The sequence below is a fragment of the Mesoplodon mirus genome (assembly GCF_964341445.2).
Source record: "Mesoplodon mirus genome assembly, chromosome: 18".
Taxonomy (NCBI): domain Eukaryota; kingdom Metazoa; phylum Chordata; class Mammalia; order Artiodactyla; family Ziphiidae; genus Mesoplodon; species Mesoplodon mirus.
In genome coordinates, this window is record NC_138994.1 from 50,212,265 (window position 1) to 50,234,957 (window position 22,693).

The 22,693-nt window shown below is 59.6% G+C and overlaps 1 protein-coding gene and 1 pseudogene across 5 annotated transcripts; both read left to right on the plus strand.

Annotated features, from left to right (window-relative positions):
- Nucleotides 1-22,167, plus strand: LOC309793675 (clustered mitochondria protein homolog). 4 transcript variants are annotated; one of them, XM_082604359.1, is made up of 26 exons: nt 1-207; nt 7,729-7,931; nt 8,764-8,935; nt 9,949-10,092; nt 10,292-10,416; nt 10,495-10,649; nt 10,731-10,856; nt 11,147-11,294; nt 11,469-11,561; nt 12,750-13,444; nt 14,182-14,405; nt 14,511-14,615; nt 14,735-14,835; nt 16,276-16,428; nt 16,516-16,578; nt 16,661-16,905; nt 17,126-17,210; nt 17,335-17,488; nt 17,584-17,723; nt 18,598-18,678; nt 18,758-18,883; nt 18,966-19,087; nt 19,386-19,479; nt 19,602-19,736; nt 19,820-19,893; nt 20,671-22,167. In XM_082604359.1, the coding sequence occupies exons 1-26, from the start codon at nt 108-110 to the stop codon at nt 20,855-20,857; spliced, it is 4,050 nt and encodes a 1,349-aa protein (XP_082460485.1). In that variant the 5' UTR covers nt 1-107; the 3' UTR covers nt 20,858-22,167. The 4 variants fall into 4 exon arrangements, with proteins under 4 accessions (XP_082460485.1, XP_082460486.1, XP_082460488.1 ...); XM_082604360.1 differs by having other exon boundaries at nt 14,514-14,615; XM_082604362.1 differs by having other exon boundaries at nt 20,594-20,678.
- On the plus strand, nt 3,221-4,712 carry LOC309793676 (annotated as a pseudogene). The gene has a single exon. The product of its transcript is annotated as an uncharacterized misc_RNA (transcript).
- Nucleotides 22,168-22,693: the final 526 nt, after the last annotated feature.

Consider the following 22,693-nt stretch of genomic DNA (forward strand, 5'->3'; position numbering starts at 1 on the left):
GGCCGGTGACTCCGTCCTTCCCGCAGCTGCAGCGGCGCGCAGGGCACTTGGGTTAGTGGCGCGGCGGGCGGCGCGGACAGCCGAGGCGGACGCCCGCTCCCGCCGCCATGGTCATCAAAACGGACGAGTTGCCGGCGGCCGCCCCGGCGGACAGCGCCCGGGAGCCCAGCTCGCAGGGCGGTGGCAAGGGGCGGCCGGGCGCGGCGGGTGAGCGGGGCCGGGGTCGGGGGGCAGCAGGGCGGGAGGCTGAATCGGGCCGAGTGGGCGGGGGGGTTCGGGGTTGCGCGGGGACCGCCGCCTTCCCTCCGCGCCTGGCTGGGTTGCATCTCGCCGAGCCCTCCACCGGGCGCCCCCGCCCTGAAGGTCACCTTCACTGTCGCCCCCGCCTGCGGCCCGGGCTTCACACGTGGGGTCCCGGGGCGGGCAGCGGCGGCTAACACACGCGTGCCAGATCGCGGGGAGACGTGCACGCGCATGCAGTTTCGGGGTGTGCCGGCTCCGCAGACGGACGGACGCGGCGGCCCCACCCCCTACGCCCCCGGGCATGGGGAACTCTCCGGACTGGGGTCACTTGACACTTGCTCCGTCAAGCACCCCCTTCGCGTCAGGATCCCAAGCATTCCCTGTGCACAGGGCTGCAGGCTTGCGAGTTAGACTCAGCTTGGGACTTCTCAGGCTTGGTCTGTGGGAAGAGTGCAAGTTGGGGTGTGTGTTTCGTGAGGGGGTTTCTGTGGTTCGTTCCCAGAGGCAAGGCCTGCAGGGTTCGTTCCCAGGTCTGCAGGGTCTGATTTCCGTCCTGATAGATGTCGGCCTGGCAGGCAGACCTGGGGGTCTGCCTGTGTATGGGGGCAAAGCCAGACTCCTTGGCAGGAGTGCCAGAACTTGATCATTAACCCGCCTTATTGCGAAAAGTGGGTCAGCCCAGAGTTGCTGTTTTTAAGGCAAAGGTCATCAGCATGGAGTCAAGCTCCCAGCTCTCCCCCGTGGGGCTGTGTGGCATTGGCTTTGGGAGTGGCTGCAGTTTTTCTCAGGTGGGGCCTGCCTCTCTCCTGGGCCTCCTCTGTTCCCTGTGTTTCTTCCATCACATCTTTGACTACAGCCTTGAGGTTGGAAGCCCCTTCCCAGCCCTTGGGTTGTCATCTCCAAATCTTCCTCAGAGCCCCAGGGCTGGGCTGTGTCCCTCTCTGCCCTGGGTGACAGTGGGAGTGCAGAACTACCCGTGCCTCCCACTCCCCATAACTCTCCTCAAAAGGGACTTGTCATCTTCATCTCCCTTCCCAGCTTGGGTGAGTCAGGACGGGAACAGTGTTAGGTGGGCTCTCTGACCCTGTAACTGATCACAGCCAGGTTAGCTGATGGTGGGGGATAGGTACTGTGGCAGCTTTGCTGATTGCCTAGAGAAGGCCAAGGTTTGGGCAGAATGACAAATGCTGATGACTCCAACCTGCCAGGCTTCACCCTGATGAGGCTCTGAATCGGTGGAGCAGGCTATATAAGAGGAGGCTGATTTCCCCTCCAGCAAAGAGACCTGAAGAGATGAAGCGACTTGCCCAAGGTCACACAGCAATTCAGCATTTGGATTTCCAGCTCACAGCCAGATTGCCAAGGCTGCCCTGTCCTGTCCCAGAGGAAGCTGGGAGAGGCATGTTGGCTGGGATCATATGCTGAGAACGTAGGGACTGAGGAGAGGGGAGAGTGTTGGAGAATTTCTTTGAGGGGGTCTGTCTGGGGCAACCTGGGTCAGGGGAGGGTACAGCTGTTCATTTTGGGGAAACTGGAAGCATACTAGCAAGTGGAACATTGGCTCCCTAAGCCTCTGGGAAGCTTGTATAGAGCTAGGACTTGAATTATAGCCAGTCTGAATCTATTCAAAGGAGGAGGAGGCCTTAATGGAGACCCCCAACAGGCCCTCACCCAGGCTTCTGACCTCAGAACCCAGCTCTGGAAGACTCTTTAGTCCCCTTGAGGAGGTGATCAAGGCCTTTTGTGGGGGAACCAACGGTCAGTTGCCTTGTTGGGAAAAAAGCTACTTTTAGGGGTTAAGAGAACAGCAGGTTTTTCAAGTTCATGGTGGTGTGTCGAGTTCCTTCTGCCTAGGGGAGGGCTCCTTGGAGTTGAGGCCCAGAGCGGAGGGGAAGGGGGCTGGCAGACAGGAGAGGAGCTTGGGGGCTTAGGGGAGCTCCTGGACAGGACCCCAGAGCTCTTCTTTTGGGTAGGTCTGAGCAGAGCAGCTCAGGGAACACTGGACTCTCCCCAGACCCTGCAGACCTGCTTCTGGCCTGGGTGGAGATGGGAAGGAGGCAAACAGATGCCTGCCTCCTTGGGATCTTCCTTAGGCTGCCTGCCCCCACCCCTTTCCTTGAAGCCCCAGATTTCTGGGATAGGGTGATATGCCTTCTGAGGCCTAACTTCCTGCAGGAGCCTCACCCTGTGAGGTTTCGGCTAGGGCGGGGCCTGGCCCTGGCACAGTCTACTGAGTGAGGCCATGCCAGGCTGGGAAACGCACACAGGGGCCACCTGGGATGGCTTACGTTTCTTTTCTAACTCCTTTCAGCTGCCCATTGGGTCCGCGTTCTCCCAGGCCAGGCCAGGGCTGTGCTTTATCTCTTCATTCTGGTCTGGCCAGTGAAGACTTGGGGGGCGGGAGGGTATGCCATGCTGTTTGGGCAACCCCTTCCCATTCTGCAGAGGATCACCTTGCTCCTTCCCTAAAGCCCAGATCCTCAGGGGTGCCCCCTGGGGTAAGAAGCAGGGGTGTAGAGGAAGGGGGTACTGTTTACCTGGTGGGCGCTGCAGCCTGGGGGCTGGCACTCAGGCCTGGGCTTGGTTGTCTGACAAATCTGGTTTTTTTCTTGACCTGGCTTGGCTGCCTGTTGCCTCTGCGACCTTGGGCAGCTTGGTTACTAAGCTTCTGGAGCCACAGTTTCCTCAAGTGAGATGGGCTGGTCGAGCTGATGGAGGGACCTGCTACGGGCTGGGCCTAGAGTAAGCATTGGCTCTGTGGTAACCAGGGTGGGGGTGGTTGTAGCAGCTACGCAGGGGTCACTGCCAGGCTGCTCTGCCCGCCCCCCTTCTCCACAGGGCTGGGGTGTGTCTGGGGAGGGTGGCGGAAGAAGAGGGGCTCTGCTGGGGCCTGGCCCTTTGTGCCATCCGGTGAGTGTGTGCAAGCCAGAACCCTTGGTGGAGGGTGCTGGGAGCCGAGGGCCTGCTGGGTGCCAGCCCTTCAGGGCTGCCTGGAAGGGACTAGACGGGCGGGGAGGGGGCCTGAAGGGAGCCTGGCTACCCACCCCTACCCTGGTTAGTATGGATGCCGGAGCAGTCCCGCCTGGGCCCTGGCAACAAGTCAGAGGCCCTGGGAAGGCGCCCTGGCAAGGCTGGGCATGTTTCTTCTCCACAGCCGCGCGGCCTTTGGTCTCTTGCTGCCAGCTCTGTTTTCCCCAGGGGAGAGACTTGGTTTTCTCCTGGCAGGCGCAGGGGCTGCTGGGGAGGGAAGTCGGAGCCTGCCAGCTTCTTGGTGGAGCTGGAGGCCTGGGGCACGGGTGCAGTTGTCCTCTGGGCGTCTGGGGTTAGGGTTCCCACCAGAGCTAGTGACTCTCAGGAAGGGGAGAGCTGCCAGGTCACCTGCAGGGGGCAGCACGAGCCAGAGGCCCCAGCCAGCCACTTGACCCAGGAGGTGGGCAGGGTGCTCAGTGCATCCGGTGGACAGGGGGGCGGCCACCTCGTGGCCTGGGCCCGAGTCTGTGCCAGCTGTTGCCGGCAGCTGGCTGAAGCGGTCCTGCCCCACCCCACTGGGGTTGGGGCCGAGGAGAGGACCCCCTTGCTGGGCTCTATCCCTGCCAGCCAGTCCCCAGGGCCCTCAATCCTGAGGGGCCCAGGTACCCCAGACGCTGGGTTCTCCTGCCCCGCTGACTGCTTCACCAGCAGGGACCCTCTTTTGGGGGGTACAGGGAGGTGGGCCTGAGCACTGGTGGCAGCTCCAGTTGGGGTCCTGGAGCCACCAGGGCCTCCTGGCCCACGGCCGTCCTTCTGGCCGACCTTGAGCAGGATGCGAGGCAGGGGGAGTGTGCCCTTCCCAGGGCCGCCCCAGCAGGCCTGGCCCCACTGAAACCCGAAGCCAGCCGGATCTCCAGCCCTGGGCCGGCCAGCTGCATGGCGGCAAGGGTAGAGGCAGAGGCCGGAACGAGGCACCCAGGCAGTGCCGGGCCTGAGCTGGAGAGCTGGCTGACTCGCTGCCACGGAGGTCCTGTGACTCCAGAAGGTGGGCGAGGGCAGCCGCTGACCACACCAGGTGGGCTGTGGGGACAGGGAGCCAAGTGGCTGGCCTCTGGTGGGGAGGCCACTGGGCCTTGATCCCGCTGTAGGGAGACCTTGAGGGTGCTTTGCAGGAAAGAGGAGGGGCAGGGCCGGCTGGCCTTAGGGGAGTGGAGGCCCCTGGGAACCAGCCACATTCCTTTGAAATCTGATAGGAGATTGGGTGCCCCCTGGGGTGGGAACCTGGAGCAGAGGTGCCTTCTGGGCAGGCTCCCTGAGGCAGGGTGGGGAGTGGGAGCTGTGGCCACCCTTGCCCTCCTCTCTGTCCTCCTGGCCCAGACTCAGGGAGCACAGGCCACCTCTCTGGGTCCAGGTCTCTGGTTTCCCACTTTTGGGGTCTCAGAGACCTCAAAGCTGCTGTTCTGTATTGGGCAGGGCTCCCCTCATCCTGAGGGCTGGTCAGCCAGCAAAGCCTTTCTCAAGGCCTCAGCTGGGGGAAGGCCGCCTCATAGCTGTCACCCCTCTTGCTGCATTTTGAAAACTGACCAGCCACCACCCTTCTCCCGCCCTCCTGTCCCTGTCTGCTGTGTCACAGAGTCAGCCAGGTTCTCCCTTTGGGGCCGGCTGCTCAGTTTCCAGGGGCTTGGGGTCGCCCCGCCTAGGGCTGTGGGCTCACTTGAAGGAGAGGTCCTTGTGCGTCCTTGTGGTTGTTGGGAGTTTACCTTCAGGTTAGGAGTGGTGTGCTGAGGACGGAGGTGGCGACAGCTACTGAAGGCCCACCGTGGGCCAGGACTGAGGGCAGTGCAGCCATGTGGTAGGGGGGCTCTCCGGGGGGAATCTAGGGTCCGCTCTTGACCTTGGGCAAGGCACTGAACTTCTGGGCCTCAGACACCCTTATTTGGGGGAAGGAGGAGGGGACCGTATCTGAACTCCTGGCCGTTTTGTTTATCACTCAGTTGAGGGGACGCGGGAAGAGGGAGTGGCTTCTCTCCACGTCCCGTTCCCGGTCCCCTCCGTGTGCCCTTGTGTGTCAGGCTTATCTGGACTTTTATACATTTCCCGAGGCCCCTGCTCCATGTTTCTGGTAGGTCTGGGTAGAGCCCACACAGCTCTGGAGAGGTGCACCCCGTCCCCACTCCTCACAGCTGGGTAGGGAAGAGGAGGTGGAGTCTAGATGGGTTGGGGTCCAGAGCAGAGCTGGCTGAGCTGACCTGGCTGGAGCTCTCGGATAAGCAAGGGGCCAGTCTGGCTGCCAGGCAGGCCCTGGGCCGGAAGGCCCCATGGGCCAGTGGGGCTCCAGGCAGGCCTGTGTTTCGCTGGAGGGTTTCTGCGAGGACATCCTCCTCTCCCCCAGCGGGGCAGGGCGGGAAGGGCTCTCCTCTGTTCTCCTTAGTGCCTGCGGAGAAATGGAAGCTTTTGTCACCTGCTCTTCCTCCCCACAACACGTGAGTCGGTTGCTGGTCACAAGTGCGGGGCTTTTACAGTAATTAATTCATTAGTTCAGTGTCTTTCTGTTGAGTGCAGGCAAGACAGGAGGAGGAAGATAGAGCTGCTGGTGTGAACAGCCCCCCGAGTGCAGCATGACACTGCTGCCAGGGGTCATTGGTCAGGCTTCAGAGAAGAGAGTTTATTTCACCTAGGCCTTGACGGATGAGTAGGAGTCCGCCCGATGGAATGGTATATGGGGGGCAGCATAAACAAAAGCACAGGTAGGAGAGAAAATGTGTGGCTTGTTCTTAGGCTTCTGAGTAGTTTGGTGTAGCTGCACCTTGATAGGGAGAACTGGCAGGGGCTGAGGTGGACTTTAGGCCTAAGATGTTCGGTTGCTGTGAGCAGTAGAGCAGTGGAGAGTATTAGAAGGTTCTGAGTGGTACCTTTTTTTTTTTTTTTTTGGAAGAGGAAAAAAGGCTATATTTATTTGATTCTATGGATTTTCACTTATTCCTATTAACCATTAATTATGCAGATTTACCATTAATTGCAATATTTTCTTTTTTACTATGGTCACCTTTAATAACGACTTAAAAAGCACTTTATTTAAAAAAGGAGTTATCTGGGGCTTCCCTGGTGGTGCAGTGGTGGAGAGTCCGCCTGCCGATGCAGGGGACACGGGTTCGTGCCCCGGGCCGGGAAGATCCCACATGCCACGGAGCGGCTGGGCCTGTGAGCCATGGCCGCTGAGCCTGCGCATCCGGAGCCTGTGCTCCGCAACGGGAGAGGCCACAACAGTGAGAGGCCCGTGTACCGCCAAAAAAAAAAAAAAAAAGGAGTCATCTGTATTTACCAGAATTTCATATGTAGAAGTACAAGTGTTGTCTTTGGATCACATTTAGCTACTCATCTAAGGATATGGTCACACCATGGAAATGAAGATCACTTTGGATATAAAACATGAACAGTTCACAAAAGTTGGTATAAGAATTTGCTCACTACAGTTTCAATGCCCTAGTTTTCTCAAAAAGCTCCTGATACATTTTTTTCTAAATCATACCCTAAAATAAACACTGGTTTAACAATTGTCATACAATAATACAAGCTTATTGTAAACACCTGGAAAGTACAGACTTTATAAGGAAAGGATTATATCACTTTTAATCCTGTTATTTAAGGAAAGCCACTGAATTCTGAGTCTTTTAGTCTTTCTACTGGAATAGATTCAAATGTACATATACACACATAATTAGGACTGTAGTGCATGTTCTAATTTTTTTTTAATTGAAGAACAGTTGATTTACAATGTTATGTTAATTTCAGGTGTACAACAAGTGGTATTCTTGAAATAGGGGAAATGGCCTGCAGCAGTCCTGTGACCAGTTTGGAGATTCGGTTGGGTGACTAGATAGGGATGGGGGGCGGGCATTCGCAGAGCAGGGGCTGGTTTGTGGAGGAAGATAAATTCCATGCTGACAAGATGAGTCTGGTGAGGCCTAAGGGATGGCCACATGTTGAAAAACTGGAGCGAGGCCTGGACTGGTCACGTGAGCTGGGAGACGGGAGGGCATTTGCAGTCACGGGCAAGGGTGAGATGGGAATGAGGAGAGGCTGGGGCCCAGGACACCCACAGCTTGACTGCCAGGAGGAGGTCAAGCTGGAGAGGGGAGAATCAGAGCATCAGTGTCCATCAGGGAAGAGGAGGAAGTGAGCGGTCGGGGGAGGGGGAGCCGAGCAGACCCTCAGGTTTGGCCCTTAGGGTGGCATTGGTGACTCTGGGGAGAGTGGTCTGGGTGGCCTATTCACACGGCCGCCAGACTGGGGGCCTGAGGAGCAGATAGGAAGCGAGGGCCCAGGGTGTGGAGGCGAGCGAGCGGGCAGTAGCCTGCAGGCGTGCCCTGGGGTGCCGTGGGACCGGAGTCTGGGGCAGGGCCGAGTTGGGAGGACAGGCAGATGCCCTTGTGTAGGGCTGTGTCCACCCTGGTGGATGAGGCAGACCTCACCAGCGAGGCCCATCTGACTCAGCTCCTTTCTTGTCCCCCACAGAGCTGCCCTCAGTCATGCTGTTGAATGGGGACTGCCCGGGGAGCCTGAAAAAGGAGGAGGGGGCTGCCGACCCGCCCCGGGAAAATGGGCTGGATGAGGCCGAGCCGGGAGAGGAGACCACCGGACAGGAAGTCATTGTCATTCAGGACACGGGCTTTTCTGTGAAGATCCTGGCTCCTGGGATCGAGCCCTTCTCCCTCCAGGTGAGATGACAGAGGGGTACTGGGGGCCAGGGCCTGAGCCTGTTGGGGAGGATAAGGGTGCAAAGCCAAGCTTTGCCTTTGCCTGGTCTGGCCCCATGTTGAGGCAGGAAACCGAGGGTCCTGTGCCTTCCAAGGTCACTCAGCTAACGTGGTGGACATGGGAGTCCAGGTTCAGGCCGTTGCCTCATTGCAAGGGGACAGATCCCAGCTGGGACTGCCAGCCCTGTTTGGGGATCGGTATGGTAGTGGCTGGGTAGTGTTGGGGTCCCAGGGCTCCCCACCCTCAGGTAGGTCAGTTCTCTGGCTGGAGTTTTACCATCTGTCCGAGAGGAGAGTGGTAGTGGGTGGTCTTCAAGAGCAGAGCCAACCCAGAGGTCTTGTAAACTGTTACTCATTGGGGAACCAGGTGAGGCCCTCTTGTGTCTTCTGGAGCCACAGGCTTCAGCCCCAGAGCACACCTTCCTGAAGGGGGAAGCCATTTGCCCTGGGGACCTTGGCACTTGGCAAGGGAGGAGGCAAGATGGCTCTTTTCTTTTCCTTGTTTTTACACCTCCTGCTGCTCTACTCAGGGCCTGCTCTTGGTCTGCAGGAATAGTTTAAGCTTGCGGGTAACAGGGCAAGGCTCTGTCCTGCACATGTGCATATACCCTGCACACACATACACACACACAGGTGCAAGTGGGCATGGTATGTATGGGCAGGGCCTGGAATTTAAAATAAAAGCCAAAAAGGGGGAGACAGTATTTGGAGCATTGACTTTAGGGACCCAGGTCCTTTGGGCTGGGGAAGTGGTATGTTTTCACCAGGTTGGTCGGGGCCTTCTCCCTGGCAGGTGTCCCCCCAGGAGATGGTACAGGAGATCCACCAAGTGCTCATGGACCGTGAAGACACATGTCACCGCACCTGCTTCTCACTGCACCTGGACGGCAACATGCTGGACCACTTCTCAGAGCTGCGCAGTGTGGAGGGGCTGCAGGAGGGCTCGGTGCTACGCGTGGTGGAAGGTTTGTCCGGAAGTTGTGTGGCCCGCCGAGGTGGGGCATGAGGAGGCGGGGCCAGGCGGCACTCACCCCCAGCCCACCCCTCCCGCTGGTATCGTGGTGTCACTGTGTCACAGATGAGCATGTGGAGGCTCAGGGCAGCATTGAACTTGTGGAGGCAGGAGAAGACAGGACAGGAGCACAGGTCTGCTTTGCAGGCCGTCACAAGCACACCCTCCAACTTCATGGGTTGAATATCAGAGTCGTGATTTTAAACAAAACAAACAATACCAGGCAGGTGCTTGAAATCAGCCTGTTCAAATTTTATAGAGATAAAAGTTCAGTCTCTTAAGGAAACTAAGGTTTCACGGCTCTTGAGGAGGGAAGTCAGGCCCAGTGTGGAACAGTCAGCTGGCATGGTGAGCCTGGTTTGTTTGTAAAAAAAAAAAAAAAGAAAAGAAAAAAAAAATCACGTGAACTTAGGTTACCTGGGGAAAGGTGGCACCGCGCTTCTAGGCATGTCAGCCAAGGAGCAAATGTGGGAAAAATGTAACACAGCTGTGCCCAGATTTACCTAATGACGAAACCTCTGTCCTTCCCCAGAAGAGCCCTCATTGAAATTTCATGAAACATGAGTTGGGGAGCAGTGTTGCAGTTTGAGGTCCTGTAAGTCCTCAGGCCACCCCCGGCCAGGGCTGCCCTGGGAGAACTGGACTGAGCCCATGGGGACCTAGCAGCTGTGCCGGGCTGCCCACCCGAGACATTCGTGGGCAGAGAGCAGGGGGCTTCTGTGTGCACTTCCAGAGGCATTTCTTGTGCCCTTTGGTATAAGGTTCTTTGCAAACAAGGATCCCTGCCCACCAGCAGGCAGGTGTATGTGTTGAAAGGAGAATTCCAGCTTATGTGTTCATAAGGAAATTTGTAAGTGAAAGCCTAAAATTGAAAATCAAGACCACCCCTGGTAGTGCCATGGCCGACTTTTCTCTGCTGGGTGGGTTGTTGCCCTGGTAACGCCCTGCCCATCCCCCTCCCAACAGAGCCATACACGGTGCGAGAGGCCCGCATCCACGTGCGCCACGTTCGAGACCTGCTCAAGAGCCTGGACCCATCCGATGCCTTCAACGGGGTTGACTGCAACTCCTTGTCCTTCCTGAGTGTCTTTACTGATGGCGACCTGGGAGGTGCGGGAGGCATTGGGGCTGGCGGTTGGGCAGAGGGGCTGGGAGCAAGTTGGCCAGGGGCTGGTGAAGGGGCCAAGGGCCCGGCCTTCCCACCTGGAGGGAAGCGGGGCTGGAGACCCACAGACCAGGGCCACCTGAGCTGGGGAGGGAGTTGGCCCCTGGATGGTCCTGGGCTGACCACCAGCCTCGGGTCCCTCAGACAGCGGGAAGCGGAAGAAGGGCTTGGAGATGGACCCCATCGACTGTACACCGCCTGAGTACATCCTTCCAGGGAGCCGGGAGCGGCCGTTGTGTCCTCTGCAGCCCCAGAACCGTGATTGGAAGGTGGGAGCAGGTCTCTTTTGGGGCAGGGGATCGCCACACCAGGAAGCCTGGCCCACTCACGCTTGGCCATTCCTGCAGCCCCTGCAGTGCCTGAAAGTGCTGACCATGAGCGGCTGGAACCCACCCCCCGGGAATCGCAAGATGCACGGGGACCTCATGTACCTATTTGTGATCACAGCCGAGGACCGACAAGTCAGCATCACGGCATCCACTCGGGGATTTTACCTGAACCAGTAAGTCCCTGTGTGAGCCTGTTCGGAGTCCGTGGGCAGCCGCTTGGGGTGCCCTGCACAGTGGCCACCGTCTCCCTGCAGGTCCACAGCGTACCACTTCAACCCCAAGCCTGCCAGCCCCCGCTTCCTCAGCCATTCCCTGGTGGAGCTGCTCAACCAGATCAGCCCAACCTTCAAAAAAAACTTTGCCGCCCTGCAGAAGAAAAGGTAGCACCTTGGCCCATCTGTCCCTCATCTCACGTCCCATGGGGTGGGTGAACCATACAGCCTAAACTCTAGCCCTCCTGCCCTAAGCTGTGCCCCCAGCACCCCAGAGCTCCCTTCTAGGCAGCAGTCAGCCTAGCAGCCTTAGGACAGGCAGCCGTTTCCTTCCGTCGGACCCTCCAGGGACAGGGCCTTGGTGGGGAGACGGCAGAGTCAGTGGGACCTTGGAGAAGGGGCCCAGGGCAGGGCTCTGGGCTCAGCGGGCTGCCCCATCTCCCCTCTGCCCACCACAGGGTCCAGCGCCACCCGTTCGAGAGGATCGCTACCCCATTCCAGGTATACAGCTGGACAGCGCCCCAGGCGGAGCACGCCATGGACTGCGTGCGCGCGGAGGACGCCTACACCTCCCGGCTGGGCTACGAGGAGCATATTCCAGGACAGGTGCCTGTAGCCTGGCGGCCCACCCTTAGCTCTTCCCTCCCTTCCCCTGGTGGGCGCCAGGCTGGGTTCTGGGTGCTTGGGGGGCTGTCTGCGGGGAGGTGGGGGACGGGACTGCCCCGAGCAGGTGCTGGGGGCTCAGGTTGAGCCGGTGTTCCCCTCCCTGTCCTGCTGTAGACCCGAGACTGGAATGAAGAGCTGCAGACGACGCGGGAGCTGCCTCGGAAGAACCTGCCTGAGCGGCTGCTACGAGAAAGAGCCATATTCAAGGTGCCCGTGGCCCTTTAGGCTTGACCAGCGGCCGCAGGCCCGCCTGCCACCTACCTGCTCATTTTCTGTGAACAAGAGGGAAGCCGGGCTGGGCCGTCAGGGACCTTCCAGGGTGTTCTGCCAGCCTTCCGCCTCCTGGTAGACGACCCAACTCCTTCTTCTGGCCTCTCTTAGATTTAGCGTCTGTGGGCTGGAACCGGTGGGGACACGCCTCCAGGATGGGCTGAGTGGCAAGGTCCATGACAGCTTCCCTCCCAGCACACCCACGTGGAGCCCTCAGCTGGACACACGTGCCCTGCTGAGATATCCTTAGTGTTTTTCCTGAGACAGATGAGGAAAAAGCAGTGTTTTTGAAAAAAGTTTATTTGAAATCTCCCATAATCTTACTAGAGATGATAATGGTAAAAATAAGATCTAAAGTCCGGGATGCTCACTTTGCCAGGGGCTATGCCAGGTGCTGTGTAGGCATTACCTCCTGTAATCTTCCAGACACCTTGTAAAGGCTGATACTTTTATGTCACAGTTTTATCGATGAGAAAACAGGTCTGAGAGGTGATCCAGCCAAGATCACCTGGCACGTATTTGGTGATTCCCAGACCCACCCCAATCCTCATTCTCCCTTTTAATCACTAAGCTCTGCTCTCTCTCGCAGTATAAGTGTTACATTTTTTCAAAACTGGGGTTTCTTTTTTTAAAAAATAAATTTATTTATTTTATTTTATTTATTTTATTTGTGGCTGCGTTGGGTCTTCGTTGCTGCGCACGGGCTTTTCTCTGGTTGTGGTGAGCGGGGGCTACTCTTCGTTGCGGTGCACAGGCTTCTCGTTGCGGTGGCTTCTCTTGTTGTGGAGCACGGGCTCTAGGCGTGTGGGCTTCAGTAGTTGTGGCGCACGGGCTCAGTAGTTGTGGCTCGCGGGCTCTAGAGTGCAGGCTCAGTAGTTGTGGCTCGCGGGCTTAGTTGCTCCGCAGCATGTGGGATCTTCCCAGACCAGGGCTCGAACCCATGTCCCCTGCATTGACAGGCGGATTCTTAACCATTGTGCCACCAGGGGAGCCCAAAACTGGGGTTTCTTGCCCTTTTCCAAATGTGAGGAAACTTTGTCCTGCTTACCTCCACCAGCCCTGGGCGAGCTTGGCCAGGCGGGATGAACCCCGCAGCTCTCTTACCCTCCAACCTCGGGTCCCCAGGTACACAGTGACTTCACGGCGGCAGCCACGCGGGGCGCCATGGCAGTCATCGATGGCAATGTGATGGCCATCAACCCCAGCGAGGAGACCAAGATGCAGATGTTCATCTGGAACAACATCTTCTTCAGCTTGGGCTTTGATGTCCGCGACCACTACAAGGACTTCGGGGGGGACGTGGCGGCCTACGTGGCGCCCACCAATGACCTGAATGGCGTGCGCACATACAACGCCGTGGACGTGGAGGGGCTGTACACGCTGGGCACGGTGGTGGTGGATTACCGCGGCTACCGTGTCACGGCCCAGTCCATCATCCCCGGCATCCTGGAGCGGGACCAGGAGCAGAGCGTCATCTACGGCTCCATTGACTTCGGCAAGACGGTGGTGTCGCACCCACGTTACCTGGAGCTGCTGGAACGCACGAGCCGGCCCCTCAAGACCCTGAGGCACCGGGTGCTCAACGACCGGGATGAAGAGGTGGAGCTCTGCTCCTCCGTGGAGTGCAAGGGCATCATCGGCAACGACGGTCGCCACTACATCCTTGACCTGCTGCGCACCTTCCCCCCTGACCTCAACTTCCTGCCCGTGCCCGGCGAGGTGCTGCCCGAGGAGTGCGCCCGCGCTGGTTTCCCCCGCGCCCACCGCCACAAGCTCTGCTGCCTGCGCCAGGAGCTGGTGGACGCCTTCGTGGAGCACAGGTGGGGAGCCAGGGCAAGCAGCTGCATCCTCTGGTGGGTGGTCCTGGGGCCTGATCCTTGACGGGGGAGGCTTTGGAAAGTGAAGAGGAGCTAGCTCTGGCCCTGGTCATCCCAGCCCCAGCCCCAGCACCACCCACCGTGGCGTCAGGCTCCCCAACACGGACATCCAAGAGCTTTATGTGGATCAGAAACTAGCAAGTGGCTAGACCAGTGGCTTTCAACTGACTGAAGCGGGGCTGTTCCCTCAAGGAGCACGTGGAAATCTGCTTAGGTGTTTTTGAACCTCCCAGTGCCAGGGCCCTGGAGGAGGGGCGGGGTTGGGGTCCCTGCTGCTGGCGTTTCGTGCTTAGGGGTCAGCCCGTCAAATGCCCCAGAATAATCTCCCTGTCAGAATGCCAGGGGGGTTCCTGGCGCTCTCGAGAGCCCTGGCCTGCGTGTGAGCCCCCCACGTACCAGCTGTCCTCTCCCTGTCTGGGAAGATCCCCATTTTTGCTGTGACCTGCTGCCGCCACCTGGTAGTATTGCTGGACTGGCGCACGCACACGTGTGTGGATGCTTGCACACTGGGCGGGATGTGTCCCCAGGCCGGCAGGGTGTCCAGCCCCAACATCCCTCGACCCCAGCAGGGCAGGAGCTGGGGCCTGGCTCAGGTCCCCCGAAGCCAGCAGGAAGCTGCCAGAGCAGTCACGCTTCTACATACCCCTCCTCCATTCCCTGCCCCATCCACTGTGCTCTAGGTACCTCCTCTTCATGAAGCTGGCAGCCCTACAGTTGATGCAGCAGAAGGCCAGCAAGATGGAGACCCCCCCGTCACTGGAAAACGGTGACCCCGCATCCCCGGAGTCCAAGCCTGAAGACCCCCCAGCACCCGAGGTGGGAAGCGAGGAGGAGGGCAGCAGTGCTAGTGGCCTGGCCAAGGTGAAGGAGCTGGCAGAGACCATCGCCTCGGACGACGGGACAGGTGGGGCTGCCGGGGCTGCCGGGGGAGCCCAGGCCAGGGGAGGCTCGGCTGCTGCCCCACCGGAGCGGGAGTGGGGCTACCTCCTAATGGGCAGTGTCTCCACAGCAGACCCTCGCAGTCGGGAGGTGATCCGCAACGCGTGCAAGGCTGTGGGCTCCATCAGCAGCACGGCCTTTGACGTCCGCTTCAACCCCGACATCTTCTCGCCAGGTGAATGGTCCTCTAGGGCCCCAGTGCTGGTGGGCCTGTTCGCCCACCTGAGGGCTGCCGTCTGTCTGGCCACCCGCCTCTCTTCTGCCTGGCTCACGCCTCTGCTCTCCCTCCCCCAGGGGTTCGTTTCCCGGAGTCTTGTCAGGAGGAAGTTCGGGACCAGAAGCAGCTGCTAAAAGATGCTGCTGCCTTCCTGCTCTCCTGCCAGATCCCCGGCTTGGTGAGGGCAGGGGTGGGACGAGGGACTGCCCAGAGGGTGCTGTTACAGGCCCTGGGGCCTCATCCATCTCTGACTCTGGAAGCTTGTGGAACCTTTGCGGGAGTGACTTAGACCTGCTGACCTGCAAAGCAGGCAGGGTGGAGTTCTCTTCCCCAGAATGGGGCCGCTGACACACAGGGGCCAAGGGAGGCATCAGGTTCTGCTCTGCGTGCCCTCCCTTGTAGGCTGGCAGCTGGGGTCTGGCCCTCTGAGCCCCTGTGTGATGGGATGGCTGATAGAGGGGCTGGGGGCATCTTCACCCACACAAGCTTTGTACATAGGCCCTGTGTATGTACACGGTGCTTGCTCCCCCCCTAAGGCAGCCCTGAGCTTAGGTGCCGTGCTGTCCCCCGATCTTTTTTTTTTTTTTAACATCTTTATTGGAGTATAATTGCCTTACAATGGTGTCTTAGTTTTTGCTTTATAACAAAGTGAATCAGCTATATGTATACAGATATCCCCATATCTCCTCCCTCCCACCCTCCCTATCCCACCCCTCTAGGTGGTCACAAAGCTCCGAGCTGATCTCCCTGTGCTATGCAGCTGCTTCTCACTAGCTAGCTATTTTACATTTGGTAGTACATATATGTCCATACCACTCTCTCACTTCGTCCCAGCTTACCCTTCCCCCTCCCCGTGTCCTCAAGTCCATTTTCTACATCTGCGTCTTTATTCCTGTCCTGCCCCTAGGTTCTTCAGAACCTTTTTTTTTTTCAATTCCATATATATGTGTTAGCATACGGTATTTGTTTTTCTCTTTCTGACTTACTTCATTCTGTATGACAGACTCTAGGTCCATCCACCTCACTACAAATAACTCAGTTTTGTTTCTTTTTATGGCTGAGTAATATTCCATTGTATATATGTGCCACATCTTCTTTATTCATTCATCGGTCGATGGACACTTAGGTTGCTTCCATGTCCTGGCGATTGTAAATAGAGCTTCAGTGAACATTGTGGTACATGACTTTTTTTGAATTACAGTTTTCTCAGGGTATGTGCCCAGTGGTGAGATTGCTGGGTCCCCCTATCTTTGAGCTGAGCCTGCCGTGCTGGCTGCCCCAGGCCCCTGCGAGGCGCAGCACAGCCGCGGGGTGAAGCTGTGGCCCTGCTTCTTCCTCTGCAATCACAGGAGAGCCTGTGCGGCTTCCTCATCCCTGCTTCCCCGCCGTGTGGGCCCAGCAGTCACAGGGGTGATGGTGGCCTGTGCAGAAGGCTGGGGACAAGATCTCACATCCTTGCTGCTGCTTTGTCTCCTTCCCTCTTCCCGATTGGGAGCTGGGGTCTCAGTCCCCTGCTTCCCTCAGGGCCTCAGGATAGCGTGAGCTCCCTTGGGAAGACCCAGGGCGGGAGGAGGCAGAGGCCCTGGGCTGGGGGGGCCTGACGCGCTGCAGCCCGCAGGTGAAGGACTTCGCAGACCACGCAGTGCTGCCCATGGACGGGGCCACGCTGGCCGAGGTGATGCGTCAGCGCGGCATCAACATGCGCTACCTGGGCAAGGTGCTGGACCTGGTACTCCGGAGCCCGGCCCGGGACCAGCTGGACCACATCTACGTGAGTGGTGCCCAGGGCGGCTGTGAGATGGCCGGGCTGGGATGGAGGCCTGGGGCCTGACCAAGACTCCCCTCTGCACCCTTGCAGAAGATCGGCATCGGAGAGCTCATCACCCGCTCTGCCAAGCACATCTTCAAGACGTACTTACAGGTCCTGCGCTCTCTCCCCGGCCCGGGTCATGGGGATGTCGGGGGGAGCCCGGGTGGTGACACTGGTCCAACCTCCCTTGCAGGGGGTCGAGCTCTCGGGGCTCTCGGCTGCCATCAGCCACTTCCTGAACTGCTTCCTGAGCTCCTACCCCAACCCCGTGGCCCACCTGCCCGCCGACGAGCTCGTCTCCAAGAAGAGGAACAGGAGGAGGAGAAACCGGCCACCAGGGGCAGCGGATAACACAGCCTGGGCTGTCATGACCCCCCAGGAGCTTTGGAAGAACATCTGCCAGGAGGCCAAGAACTACTTTGACTTCAGCCTCGAGTGGTACGTGACGGGTGCAGGGGCGCTGGGCTCCCGGGCAGCGTCCGGGTCCTCCGTGGTCGCTGGCAGTGGATCGGGGAGGAGGAAGCAGGGAGCTGTGGAGGGCCGCTTGCTTGGGGAAGTGGGGAGGGGAGCTGGGCGGGGGCTCGGGTGGAGGGGCAGGTGTGGAGGAGGGGGCATAGGGGTGCTGGGCCGCCTGGGCCCACCCGCCTCTCCTCCCCAGTGAGACCGTGGACCAGGCCGTGGAGACCTACGGGCTGCAGAAGATCACGCTGCTGCGGGAGATCTCCCTGAAAACCGGCATCCAGGTGGGCTGGCTCAGAGCGTCCTGCAGGGCTCCCGGGGCCACGGGGGGAACTGGGCGGGGCGGGGCGGGGCCGGCTGTTTGAGCCCGGGCTGAGGCTGCCCGCGGGTGCCGGGCTGGCTCCCCAGATCCTGCTGAAGGAGTACAGCTTCGACAGCCGCCACAAGCCCGCGTTCACGGAGGAGGACGTGCTCAACATCTTCCCTGTGGTCAAACACGTCAACCCGAAGGCTTCAGACGCCTTTCACTTCTTCCAGAGCGGGCAGGCCAAAGTACAGCAGGGTGCGTGCCAGGTGCAGCCGCGGGGCGGGGCGGGGGTGGGGGGCGCCCACTTCCCCCCGCCGGCCCTGACCTTCCGCCCCCGGGGTGCCCTGCAGGCTTCCTGAAGGAGGGCTGCGAGCTCATCAACGAGGCCCTGAACCTGTTCAACAACGTGTACGGAGCCATGCACGTGGAGATCTGCGCCTGCCTGCGCCTCCTCGCCCGCCTCCACTACATCATGGGCGACTACGCCGAGGTGGGCCACGCGCACCCTTTGGGCCTTCAGCAGGGGCCCGGGGCCTGGTCTGGCACCAGCGGGGCGGAGGGGGGCATGGGGGAGCTGGGGCTGCGTTCTCACCCCCGCGGCAGCAGGAAGCAGGAGTCCCGGCAGGTGGGACTGGAGCCCCTGTCACCCCAGGGGCCCGGGATGCTGCTGACCTCCGGGCCCCCCCAGGAGGAGCAGGTGGAGACCCGGGGAGGTGCTTGTTCTGCCTGTATGGCGGCCCGCCTCCCCTGCCCCCCCCCCAGCTCCCCCCACTTAAGAGCTGTATCCTGGGGAGAGCTGCCGTGCCCGCGGACAAAGTGGGAGTGATGTCAGGGCCTCCCTTCACAGGGTTGAGGGAAGGGTAAATTCTGACTCACTACCTAGAGCCCTGTAAGCACCAGGGAAGCTGCCTGGGGTCTGTGCTGTTGCCTGTACCATCCTGGGACCTGGTGGCGTTCACCTGCCTTGTTGGCCCCGGGGCTTGAGAGGCTGTTGTTTCCTAGGCCAGGTGCGCTTGTAGGTGCCCCACTCCCCCCTCCAGCCATAGGACTCTTGTTTTCTTTCGCCTGTGTCTGCCTTTTCTTATTACGAATACTTTATTTTTAGCACAATTTTAGATTTGTATGCATGTATTGGCATAGATTAAGACAAGTGTTTTAAAATGTGAAGCAGCCTCAACGCGGGCTGTTGACTTCCATGGTCACAGCAGCTGGATTTTGGCCACTCTTCTGCTGCCTTTGTGCAAAGTAAAAATAGAAATTGCAGCCAAAGGTGAAGAGGCCAAGCTGCTGTGGCAGCTCGTGGGCCAGGCAGAATGGGTGTGGGGCGGTTACCACCCAGGGGTGACAGCCCCCCACCTCCCCAGGCCCTCAGCAACCAACAGAAGGCTGTGCTGATGAGCGAGCGAGTGATGGGCATCGAGCACCCCAACACCATCCAGGAATATGTGAGCAGCCACCGGGGGCACGGCCTGCAAGGTGGGTGGGACCCGTGGCTGCCCCGGCCTGACGCCGCTGCCCCCGCAGATGCACCTGGCCCTGTACTGCTTCGCCAGCAGCCAGCTGTCCACGGCCCTGAGCCTGCTGTACCGCGCCCGCTACCTCACACTGCTCGTGTTCGGGGAGGACCACCCTGAGATGGCCCTGCTGGACGTGAGTACTGGGGAGGGGCAGCGGGACTAGCCTCTAGCCCAGGGGAGTGGGAGCTGACCGGGGCCCTCCCGACTGCCCCCAGAACAACATCGGGCTGGTGCTGCACGGAGTGATGGAGTGCGACCTGTCGCTGCGCTTCCTGGAGAACGCGCTGGCCGTCAGCACCAAGTACCACGGGCCCAAGTCCCTCAAGGTGGCCCTCAGGTGAGGCTGTGCTGGGTTAGGGGACAGGAAGGCCCCAGGCCACAGGGTCCCGGGAGGTGCTTGCATTGAGGGCGGGCACGGGATCCAGCACTTAGTCCTCCATCTGACTCCTGAGGAAATGTCTCTCAACTTGCATCTCTTCTCTGAGTTCTGGACTTGCCTTCCCCCTTGGAAAGTTCCCAGAGAGTGGGTTCTGGGGTAGCCTGCCCACCGCCCATCCATCCCCACCTGCCCATCCATCCCCACCGGCCCATTCACGTCCCTCCCTCGCCTCCCCCTGCGCCGTGCCTGCCTGCAGCCACCACCTGGTCGCCCGGGTCTATGAGAGCAAAGCCGAGTTCCGGTCAGCCCTGCAGCACGAGAAGGAAGGCTACACCATCTACAAGACGCAGGTGGGCCACAGCGGGGCGGGGAGGGGCGGAAGGGGCGGGGCTGCGGGGGAGGGGCGGGGCTGCGGGGAGGGGCGGGAGGGGCGGGGCTGCGGGCAGCCCTGATATTCTCCCGCCCCCTGCAGCTGGGCGAGGACCACGAGAAGACCAAGGAGAGCTCCGAGTACCTCAAGTGCCTGACCCAGCAGGCCGTGGCCCTGCAGCGCACCATGAACGAGATCTACCGCAACGGCTCCAGCGCCAACATCCCGCCCCTCAAGGTGGGTCCCCGAGCGGGGCTGGGCGGGCCGCACCCCGGCCTCCCCGCTGCGCGCAGGCAGTGGCTCACCCTCCCGCCCCTCAGTTCACAGCCCCCAGCATGGCCAGCGTCTTGGAGCAGCTGAACGTCATCAACGGCATCCTCTTCATTCCTCTCAGGTGAGGCGCCCCACCCCCGCTTGGAAGGTGGCCTTTATTTTTTTTCTTGGTTTTTTAAATGAATGATACATTGACATGGCTCAAAATTGAAAAGTATAGCCAGTGGCAAGGAGTTCCTTGTGAATCCTTCCAGAAATACTCTGCATAATTGGACAAACAGATCTGTAACCGTTTTTCCCCAAGGCGCAAAATTGTAGCGAGCTGTGCACATAGATATTTTTCTCCTGCACTTAATCTATCTTGGCGATCGTTTCGTGTCAGTGTGTAAAGAGCAGCGTCATTCCTACTCTGGACTCCTGCTCTGCCAGTGTAGGGATGTGCCTTAGAGCCGGGCCCTGAGGGTCCCTGTGTGGCTCTTACAAACGGTGCCGTCTTCGAAAGCCCCTCGCGCCGTCTCCCTCCCACCTGTGTGTGGCATGGGTTTGGTCAGCTCAGTGTTACGGCATTTACAGCGTATCTGCTCTGTGTTGCACCCTACACCTGTTTTTTTGGGTGTAATTGGCTATAGGAGCGGCCGGGGTGCAGTGGGTTTGAACTGGGCATGAAGGCTGGGTGGGAGACAGGCCTTAACTGGAGGCTGTCAGGTGTGTGCAGTTCTTACTTTTTCAGCACTCGGGGGCCTTTCTATTTGTGGGAGGGAAGCACTTGTTCCACACGTGTGTCTCACTGCAGAGAGCACAGAGCCTGATCTTGTTCTAAGTTTAAGCAGAGCCAGTGAGGTGACGGAGGGCCCAGGCCCACTCTGATACCCACCCTTCGCCCCATCCTTCTACTCAGCCAAAAAGACTTGGAGAATCTGAAAGCCGAGGTGGCGCGGCGGCACCAGCTCCAGGAGGCCAGTGGGAACAGGGATAAGGCTGAGGAGCCCATGGCTACTGAGCCAGAGCCAGCAGGGGCCTCAGAGGATGCGGCCTCCCAGCCCCCAGCTGCCAAGGACCCTCCTTCCCTGAGCTTGCAGGGGTAGGAAGGGAGACACAGACGGACAGTTGGCCAGCTGCCCCGTTACCCAGCGATTCAGACTCCAGGAGAAGGGGGCGTGCCCTGCACATCAGGAGAGGCAGCAAGTCCTCTTCCTCCACGCTTCCAACCCCACCCTGCCCCCAGCATCCTCCTGGGACCCTGGCCTGGCCTGCCTGACCCTCTGAAAGATGTTCTTGCACTGGTTCGAAGAGTATACGACGCAGAGGCCTAATCGAAGACACGTGAATGGAGTGCGTGGGCATCAGTTCCCAGCTGGTGGACAGGTGCCCCCTCGGGCCCCCCATCCTCAAGCAGGTGTGCGCGAGCGTGTCTGTGCCCGTGAGTGTTCTGATCCGCCCTTCCTGACTTGTACATAGCCCCGAGCCGGTTCTGAGTGGGTGGGTGACGTGCAGGTGAGATTTCTCAGGTCATTTGTATGTTTGACATTATGGCTGCTGCTTTTGCTGCCACTACCCCTGGGCCCGACCTGGCTGAAAGTCCAGGTTTGAAGCCGAAAAGAGGGGAGCTTTCCTGTGTCCTGGGATGGGGAGCCAGAGCTCTGTGGCAGGGCTGGACGGTTGGGGAGCACTTTATGGTGGGGTGAGGGCCGCAGCAGCTTCACTAACCACGGGTGGGCCGGGCCTGGCCCGGCTGTGCTCGGGGTCGGGAAAGGGTTGGGCATCAGTGGTTCCCCAGACACCCCTGTGCCCAGCCCCGGCTTGTCAGCCCTTGGGCCCCAGCAGGAGGTGCTGCCTTCCCACTCCCCGCACCCCAGCTGGGGCTAACCTTGGGGTATAGTCTGAATGTATCCTTCTCCCCGTTGAACAGCCTCAGCTGCCTAACGCACAGGGGGGTCGGGGGGCACCCGGACTGAATCATGGATCCCGGGGGAGACGTCACAGGTACAGGAGTGACTGTCCCTTGTTTGTGGAGCTTAGCTCCCTACCTGGTCCTAGGACACACAGGCACCTTCTACAGAGAGGAGCTCTGGGAGTGGAAGGGAGGGGGCTGCAGAAGGTGGTGGGCCCACAGGCCCGGCCGCCCATGCCGCTTCTCTGGGCCTGCTGTCAGAGCCCTGGCAGGCGGGCGGAGACGGCCACCCTTGGGAGCTGGAGGGCGCAGTCCTGCGGCTGGGGCCTCCGCCTCGTGGCTCTGCACGGAGCCGCGGCCGGGTATGGCCTGTCCCAACGCCTGGTTTCAGAGGGAGCGGGTGCGAGCTAGCAAGCGAGGCATCCCCACAGCTGATCAAGAACTTTTTCTTGTTTTTAAACCGTCAGTCTTCATTTCACATTGGAATAAAGTGAGTTTTTGAAACCTGCTGTCCCGGCCTCTCCTGTGTGTTCTGTGCCAGTCTTGTTTGGTTGTGAGAGCTGTCGCCACAAGTGCTCGGGAAAGAGTCGGAAGCACGTGAATGTCACACTCAAAGCTATCCTTAGAACGTCATTTAAGTGGGAGGAAGGGGTAGAGCCGCAGGCACCCACCTAGGGTTGACCAGTCTGCCCATCAGTGGACCCATGGGAGTGGCATACAGATGAACGTCACCTGAAGAAAAGGCTGAGAACCGCTCCTATACAGGGGGAGGGCCCTGTGGTTCCGGCTGGGGTGAAGGGTGCTGCAAGGTGGGGGCCCAGGCCTGGGCGTGCTGGCCCTGCTAGACTGTTGAAGACCTAACTGGGCATCCGCCCTTGTCCCTTCGCTTGTCAGGAGGACTGGGCGGCGCCCCCCATAAAACTAGGAGTGCTGGAATGGGGGGCGTCTAAGGTTTGCCATCCTAGGTGGGCCCTCGTGGAGATCTAACGAACGGGGGGAAGTGGAGCCCACCTAGGTGGGCTTGAGGGGC